The 9,308-nt window shown below is 38.6% G+C and overlaps 1 protein-coding gene across 2 annotated transcripts in view; it reads right to left on the reverse strand.

The window, feature by feature from the left end:
* The window catches only part of STK24 (serine/threonine kinase 24), a 152,254-nt gene that overhangs the window by 14,930 nt on the left and 128,016 nt on the right, over positions 1-9,308 (reverse strand). For both annotated transcript variants that reach the window (XM_069064155.1, XM_069064156.1), the window contains exons 6-7: positions 5,107-5,292; positions 1,636-1,781 (exon numbers count right to left, since the gene is read on the reverse strand). In XM_069064155.1, coding sequence (XP_068920256.1) covers positions 1,636-1,781; positions 5,107-5,292 — 332 coding nt within the window. The remainder of the gene's footprint in view (positions 1-1,635; positions 1,782-5,106; positions 5,293-9,308) is intronic.

Genomic DNA, 9,308 nt, shown 5'->3' on the forward strand with positions numbered 1-9,308 from the left:
ACCACAAATTTTCTGCTCAACAGTGGTCTTTTAAAATAAAAAATAGAATCTCAAAAGTAATATCTTTAAAGATATCAAAATAACACCAGGTATACTTTGATAGTTTTCTCATAAATCTTAAGTCATTTTCAGTTTTAGGCTAATCTAAATCAGTGGTTTTAATCTCATACATTTTTTGAATGTTCCTGTCTCACTAACTCAAGTTTTTAGTCTGAATTTTAGAACTAAAAGTACTTTCCAGTTATCAGTCCTAAAATGGTTATTGTTATTTTCTGCCTTAACCATACGAAGTCTGTTATCTAGTTAAGGTTGTGGGAACTAAAAAGGTTACTTCAGGTTTTTTTTTCCCCTAACCTCATTAGCTAAGAAGGAAAGGATCAGTTATTAATAAAAAGAAATAACTTTTGTATTTTGAAGTAGACTCATCACACAAGTAAGTACTTTTAGGAAAAGAAAATCAGTTAAGGATTAGCAATTTTTATTCTTGGGAAGCTTCACTCATGACATCAAGGGGTTAACAGAACATTAACATGTTCTAAAAAAGGAATCTTAACAAAGACATCATTTCAATCTGGTACATTTACTGCCAAAAATTCATAAAGTAATTTGAAGTGACATTTTCTGCTCTGTGATTCTCTGATTATAAGAGCTGTAGAAGGCTGATTAACACTGTGGTCAACTCAAGCAAGAAAATTCTTCTGAGTCTGATCACTTGACACAATTTTTAAGCTAAAGGCACCCTAAAGATGTATAAAGACAAGTAAACCTATTCTTGTGTGATCTGCCAAAAGCCATGAGAAAAGGAACCCAAATCATTTAGAAAACCACCCACCACAATGGAGCATTTCCATGACTAGATGTTCATAGGAAAAGGGACTTTACTCATAGAAGATGAGAGATCTTAGTGAACATATAATAGAAAAAGATGTAGCCAGTTGCTAAAATGCACAGGGATTTGGGTGTCAGGTAATCACTATGGCTTTTTATCTGGATAAGGTCATAAAATACAACTCAAGCAAGAGTTTCATGTCTTAGTTTTTAAGGGTATCAAGTAGCTCTCTTTGATACAAGCACATAAATTCTTTAAAGTTCTGGTGCTTATCACCCAGTGACTTTACCTTTACTATTTTATCAGTTTTTACTGCTAAGAGTCTTCTTTCTCTAAAGAGAGATTTATATTCCAATGTATTCCAATTTATATTCCAATTCCACATATTATTCCAATTTATTATTATTATTTAATTATTTTTTAAATTAAATATTTTAATTAACTATTATTATTATTAAATATTATTCCAATTTATATTCCAATTCCACATATTAATTTCCATCCCCATCCCCAACCTACATTCAGTTTGTACATTCTATTTTGGAATATTCCTGGTTTTACATCCAAATAATATAAGATTCATTCGCTTTTTCTCTTTCATTTGGCTTGAAACATCAAAACATTTCTTTCGGAGAAACCACGGAAAAGCAATGAACTTCCTGATTAACCTTCTTTCCCATCCCTGAAGCACTAAAATGAAGGCTTGCAAGACAGCTATCTGGTGACAGCTGGGAGATGAGGAGAAAAAAAGACCAAGCGTATTCTATGTTGTTTGATGAAACACTTAACAGACAGAAGATACTCACGTGTCTGAATCTTCTGAACTGGAGTCATCCTGGCTCTGTTCCGCCTTCCATCTCTTGTACCTGTCAATGAGCTCTGTCAAGTAAGATGTTTTCTTTGCATTCCTTATTATAAATTTGTGTTTCAACAACTCTTTTGCTGTAGGTCTCTTGAAAAAACAGAAGTCAATAAGATGATGGTCACTACCTTCTACTTGAAAGTACTTCTAGAGCCCCTCCCCTCTTGGTACCTCCAAGGACAACTCCATTACAAAACCAGACTTTCCAGTCAAGCACACAGAAGGTGCCCTGTATTGCCTTTCCCCACATAGTCCTTGTCTTGATACTCATCCAATCCAAACATTTGTTATGAACCTACTATGTGCCAAGTAGTATGCTCGAGATACAATGAAAATAAAAAGAGGAACTAATACTCAAATTGGGAAAATACAACACATATAACGCTACGTACTGACCATGACAAGCATGGGTTCTACAAGTTCATTTCAGTCATCATGTTATCTCTCTCTTTTTTGGGGGGTTATTATTAAAAGGCCATCATGGTTGAGTTTTTAGGAACAAGTTCTTTTCTTTTTTAGAATGTTTTCCAAAAGGAAATTCATACAACACTGCCTGTGTGGCCTAGGGTAGATACACTGTCCAGAGGAAATCTATGAAGGCCTAGAAATTCTGACAAGAAAAAAGATAGCCAGTTGTTTCTTTCACTTTCTATGACCAGCTTTACTCTGTAGGAAAATAAAAGAACTGCCTCTAATATGATTAAAGGAAATTAAATAGCAATCTATAAACATCACTGTCTTAAAAATATTCGTGTACCAATGGCTTTTTTTCTTTAAAGAAATTCAGCAAATTGTCATGTTTTGAACCTTGATAATTTTAAGACTATTTAACTAAGTAACTTCCCAAATGTCACTCACATTCTGGTTCTGCACCTTTCCTCACAGCTACTTAAGTCAAGAACTGTTTCATGCTTCTAGCATAGCAACAGTCATGACCCAGAGGGGCTACAGGCCAAGTCTTGCCAACTGCTTTTGCTACTTAAGAGAGGACAATGGGTACCAATTAAAGGGAGGCATAAAATGAAAGCCCAAATCACCAGTTGTCGGAAATACAGAAACAAGTGGGGTTAGATCAAACTTCTTCTCTTAGAACAAAAGATATACTTAATGAGAGTGTCATATTACTCAGCCTTGTGGAAAAGAAAGTATCTCTAGACACACTAGGTAATATCAGAGGGCTTCTCACTTCCTACTCATTCCCAATGCCCTTACATCATGTTCCCTACCTTCCTTCTTGGTTCCTTTTATGATTGTGGAACTGGGTAGGTAAATGGCTATATTAACAGTTATTGAGATCCAAGGTTTATGCATTTTAATCTGCAGGAAGGTCAAATCAAAGTCAGATCAATTAATATCTACAACTGCTGATTCCCTGCAACCCAACAAAAGAATGTCAATCTTACAAGACTGATAAGGGCTGGAACTAAAAAATTGAGTGTATGTGACCTGAAGAAGAACAAAGAGTCATTTTAGTTTCTGGCTTTATCAATTCTGTTCACTCACTATTGCCTCACTCAGTCTCTGAGAAGGTGTATACTCATACAATTCGTGCTTTACATCTTAATATGGAAGTCAATGAGAAAATGATCAGCTCCATTTTACAACTAACAGTTAAAAATCTCCTATAATGTGGAAACAAGTCCTATTTTTGGAGTCAGAGGACCTAGCTCTGCTATTCATGACCGATGTTCCTACAGGCAGGTCACTTAAACCTCTCTCAGACTTCAGTTTCCTCATCTGGAAAGAGGGGACCACACAAGATTAACACTGAGGTCTCTTTCAGCTCTAAATCCTATTGTCCTATGTTGCTAAACCCCCGAACTCCACTTAAAATAGCAGCCTCAGGTACTTAACCCTAATTTGGAGCAGGAGCTAAGCCAAAACTATGTAATCATCAGTGTTCTTTGGCCTTCCCACCTCTAATTAAATGTAAAAGGAGGGAAAGAAGAGGAAAAGGGCAAGGAAAAAGAGGGAAGAATCTAACACATTCACCCTTCTGAGGTCCAATTATGTTTTCAAGTCTTTTTTCTTTCGTGTTCAAGCCACGCTGAAACTGAAAACAGTTACATAAAAACCTACAGGGCTATTATTTTTCTCACTTGCCTCTGACATTGCTAAAATATTGTTAATACTTCACAATTTGCTCTTGATAAAACTCTAGTATTATTTGTAGGATTTTCTATGTTTAATAAAATTATCTTCCAGCCCCAAACTGAGTGTCAGAATCCAAGAGAAAAAAAAGCATCATCAGTATCCAAGAATAGAGAACCTGGATATATATAAGGCCTTAAAAGGCAAAGCAACTATAACAATTTAACATGTAGAAATCAGTCACAAATTGGCTAGGGAGCAAAAAGGGTATGTAACAAAGTGAACAGTGGTCAAGAGAAGCAAAGACAAAAATGAAAGGAAAATATATATTAGGCCCAATATGCTGTTTGAACCTGCTAATAATAAAAATAAACTGCTGATAGGATGTGTCCAAAGACATCAGCAATGCTTTCCATGCAATAAAGAATGGGAACGTCTCTCCCCTGTCTACCAAAGATGAAGTTCACAGATCTTAAACTTTGCTGTCTATCAAAAGAGACGGACCTTACACAGAGGCAACAGTAATTTTCCTCATAGTTTTGTCCAAGAGCAATAGATTTAGAGGCAGAAGACCTGGGTTCAAATCTCAGCTTTCAACTTGCTATCAATGTGACCCTGGGTAAGTCATTTACTTTTTCTCCTAATTTTCTCATCTATAATTAAAAAAAGTCAAAGAGTTCAACTCCTCAATCACAGGAATACAACAGATTCTTCAAGAAACTGTAAAAAGGCAACTGAGGTCTAAGCTAAGATTTGCAAGGAATGGGTGAGTTTATAATTAAAATTTTAACAACAGTTGTATCCTTACAAGTATGCAGAAACCATATTCAAAATCATAGTGCAACTGGAGCTGAAACCCTGTTTATATTCAGAGACTCTGAGACAGGACTTTAGGCTTTAGCGTTATTATATTCAGGTCCATTCTTCCGCTAAAGGGCATTTCAATGTCCTTAGACAACAAGACTGAGCAGGGGAAAAATCACCTCCAAGTCATTTTTTCTGATTTCAATTTAGAAGCCTTTGGGGCAAAATTCTAAGAAAAAGTTTGTGTAGCCCTTCTTATCTTATATTCAAGACACTCTTGTGGCTGGCACGCCAACACCTGTGCACCCCTGCACTGACCACACCTGACTAATTTAGATGAAAATATTTTCACAGTGGCTGTGATTTTTCCCTGATTGCATATTGTCATTTAAAAAATTTTGGATCATTTGTCTAATGGAAATATTTCCATACCAAAGTTTCTCTGTATTTTAAAAACAAAACAAATTTTAGCACCCTGAATCCATTCCTCACACTCTAAGTGATCCAGCGACAAACTTACAAAGCTTGGTTCCTTGTTCAGACAGGCCTCCACAAACTCTTTGAGGGGTTTGCTGTAGTTCCCTTCCAGTGTTGGTGGATTGTTCTTTGGAATGAGGAATAACACCTTCATTGGGTGCAGCTCCGAATGGGGGGGTTCTCCTTTAGCCAGCTCTATGGCTGTTATGCCCAGGGACCAGATATCTGCCTGCAACACAAAACAATCTTTAAGGATCAACAACAGTACCATATGGATGACATTTTCATTCTGGATAGAAGTAACTTGAGAAAACACATACCAATAGTGTTCTAATCTTTGAAAAGTATTAGCACTGTCAGTTGGTCAGCTCAACAAAGCCAGTTCAGTTAAGCAAACATGTCACATCTCATTTGGACATTCTAAGAAGAACAATGATAAGTTGAATCAAGTACCAAGGAGGGCCACTAAGATAGCAAGGAGGCTGCAAGACCGAGCTCAGAGGACTGGCTGAAGATGGCAGGAGAAAACAATAGTTGTCTTCTAGTATGGGAGACAAATTAGATTTGTCTGTGTCAGGGAAAATTAAGAAGAATAGACAGAAACTACAGAGAAAGACTTCAATTCACTAAGATGAAAGTTTTACTGTTAAAGCCATCCAAAGGCAGAGAATGGGGGATATCAGGAGTAAGAGATCAGAATGGAGGCAGTTCTGTGATCCAGGTCACAGAATAATAGCCCTAGAGTGAACAAGGTCTAAGTTCAAATTTGCCTTCAGACACTTAACTAGATGTGTAACCCTGCAAGTCATTTCACTTCCGCCTGCCCCAGTTTCTTCAAGTGTAAAATGGGGATTAATAATAGTTTTACCTATCAATGTCATTATGAGAGTCAAATAGGATAGTATTTTTAAAGCTCTCAGCCCAGTGCTTGGCACAAAGTAGCCATTTAATAGATCCTTAACAGAAATGTAGATGTAATGTATTAGCTATCAGAAGAAATAAGTGTAGGAAAGGAAGGCAGTTAATACTGACCCTTGGGGGGGGAGGGAGGAAGGGGGCACACTTCTCTTGGTGAATTTCCCATGTAAAGAGAATAAGAAGGCTCAAAACTGAGCAGGAAGGTAAACGTTACGGAACACTCTCAAGGGCAAAAAAAAAAAAAAAAAAGGAAGCAGCTATAAAAAACTCTAAGAACTGGGCCTGTGATTTCACTGATACAGGGTAGCCCCAGGGGAGAAAATTCCCTCAACCAGTGTAGGCTGGCACCTTCCCTGCAAAGCACTGCGAGCTTGTGTATGACCACTTAAGCATTCATGAATCAAGAGATGTTAGAGGCAGAACCTGAAGCCAAGGATCGCTTCTCAATCTCCCACTTCATGCAAACTGAAAAAAAGAACCGAGTTGAATGGGATCCACATTAGATTTGTATCACCTACTGCTGGTCAACTTAAGAATCCACGTTCACATTCAAAAGCTAAAGGGAAACCATAGAATTTCCTCCTATCATGACTCCTACATCCTCCTGAAAGGACAGGCTTAGGGCTTCGGCTCTAAAGCTGGAAGGATACAGCTGGAGAGATTATCTCAAACTGTTAGTCCCCCTCCATCATACTGAAAAAGAGGAATGCAGGGGTGGCCAGGTGGCACAGTGAATAGAGCACCAGCCCCGGAGTCAGGAGAACCTGAGTTCAAATCCGGCCTCAGACACTCAACACAAAAACTAGCTGTGTGACCTTGGGCAAGTCACTTAACCCCAACTGCCCTACCTTCCCCCTCCAAATAGTGGAGGGAAAAAAAAAAAGGAACCCAAGGTCTCAAAAAGAGGTGACTTACAACCTATTCTGAGCCTGAGTAGGGAGCAGAGGTAAAGGTGAACCCAAATCCAGTGTCTTGCCACACTATTCTGATGGTTATTAAATAAGAAGCTGCAGCTTTTCTCTGCCTCTCAGTGACAGTGCTGGCTTGGCTAGGAGAGAGCTAGAATATGATCTCACTTCAGCTCTTAAGTTCCCCCCTACAAATACAACTCTTCTATTTGCCCAAAGTAACTCAGATTTATATATTTATACACCCAGACACACACAAACAGGGCATATATAATATGGAAGGACACTCCTCTTTTCTGGACCCATGGGCAACAAACAGCACTGCCAAGCATATCCCTGGGGTCAACTTTAGAAACACAGATTCAAATGATAAAGGGGCAAAAAAAAATAAGTGAACTGTCCCCTACCTAGGATAGAGTATCAATATTAAAAAGCCTCTTAATCTTGTCAAAGAGAAGTCTACGCCTTTTATTCAAGAGACAAATGTCTGAAAGCTCTAAAAACACTAAAGGACAGTTTCCAAGTCCTCATTCTGACTCAGTGACCCACTTTCTCTATAATGAAATCTTGTTTATGTTACAACTTTCTGAGTTCTCTAAGTTCCTTTCCATAAAATAGAGACAAGTGGAGAATTATCTGAGAAGTCAACAGCAACTAAGGAAGAAGGAATGTGAAGCAAAGAATGTGAAACTTCGACCTCTCCAAACCTGGGGAAGCAGGGAATGGATGAACCTGCTTTAAAAAAAAGTTAACCTGTAAGGTCTGAAGATGACTCTAAAAGTAGTTAGTAGCTACAGGACCAAGTGTGTTAGTCAACAGGAAACAAATCATGCCATCTTTCAAGATCTGTTGCTGGTGATAAATTCGTCATTTGGATAGCCCTGAAGTTTCCCATTGGCTTCTACGTGATCGGAGATGAAAATAAAGATGAAAAAAGATGTCTACAAAGACAGAGAAACAACACTGAGACACCAACCCTTAGAGTATTTCCCAAGCCTTCTGGCTCTAAGCAACTAGGATGAAAACTTCAGAAAAACAAACTTTTAGTACCCGATTTAAACCAAGATGAGCAATCTAACAGTGGTAAAAAAAAAAAAAAAAAGCCAGCAACAAAACCAAGGAGAGGCTATCTGCAATACAACAGATAAATAGTAAAAAGATGGAATGCTGAAAGAATTAAGAAGGACAAAGCTTGTGGCTGAAGGCAGGAGCAAAGGTATGACCTGCATGCAGCTGAGGTGGTTCAGAGGAAGAGGTGAAAGATTTGTGCACTTTGAGGAACTGTAAGGTGAGGGTATCTGAGAAAATATCTGCATGTACATTGAAGTCCTCAAGTATAAGGACAAATGGAAAGCCAATCAAGGCTCTTAGGTAGGTGAAATAACAGCTCCATATTTGCAGAAGGGAAAATAACTGTGTGTAGAAGTTCATGAGAAGGGAGACTCTAGGGTTTTGCACAAGGGATGGAGGCAGCAGTCTGAATAGAGAGGTGGGAACAAATTATGAAGATGTAGGGAGAAAACATCAATATGTGGTAAGCAGCTAAATGCAGAAGATGGGCGAGACGGAAAGGTGAGGTAGTGGAAGATCTGCTGTCACCCGAAAAGGGGAAGTCAAGAAGTGGGGCAAGTTTTGGTGGGAAAGATGATGAGTTCAGGTCTAGATATATTAAATTTAAAGTAGTGAGTAACCGAGCACTTGGATGAAGAAGTCCAGAAGGTAGCTGAAAAAGTGAGACTACATCTCAGAGAGAGGTTTGAGTTGTATCAAACAACTGGGAAAGTAGAACACACTTCCATGAGAGAAAAACTAGAAAAGGATGTCAAAAATAAAGGTGTGGGGGCTATCTGCACTTCACTGTGCATCTGGGAAAACTTTAGGAGCTTTCCTGCTATTCTGCAGGTTACTCTGAGGTCTATGCTACAGAGGGATTTGGTGGTTATTAGTCTTCACAAAGTCAGTAAAAATTCATGAGACGGGGTGGCTAGGTGGCACAGTGAATAGAGCACCAGCCCTGGAGTCAGGAGGACCTGAGTTCAAATATGACCTCAGACACTTAACACTTACTAGCCTAGCCGTGTGACCTTTGGCGAGTCACTTAACCCTAACTGCCCTGTCTTCCCCCCCTCAGAAAAAAAAAAAGAGAGGACGAAAAATCAATCCTTAGCCAACTTTGGTTGTTTATTAGTATCTTACATACAGGGAAGGTCAGGTCAATATGTTAAAACTGTGTGCTCATGAGGCCAGGGTCATGAGTTCAAATGTGGTGTAGGTCAGTTAACACAATTTTGTTTAATGGCCATGGTTATATGTCCCTAACCCTGGGTCACCATTTTACACCACACAGTAATGGTCATAAAGGGGGTTAAATGTGTGTGTGTGTGTGTGTGTGTGTGTGTGTGTGTGTGTGTGTGTGTGT

Source organism: Petaurus breviceps, unplaced genomic scaffold (genome assembly GCF_028583685.1).
Source record: "Petaurus breviceps papuanus isolate PSGF00001 unplaced genomic scaffold, PetGlider_PUasm1.0 90625, whole genome shotgun sequence".
Classification (NCBI taxonomy): Eukaryota; Metazoa; Chordata; class Mammalia; order Diprotodontia; family Petauridae; genus Petaurus; species Petaurus breviceps.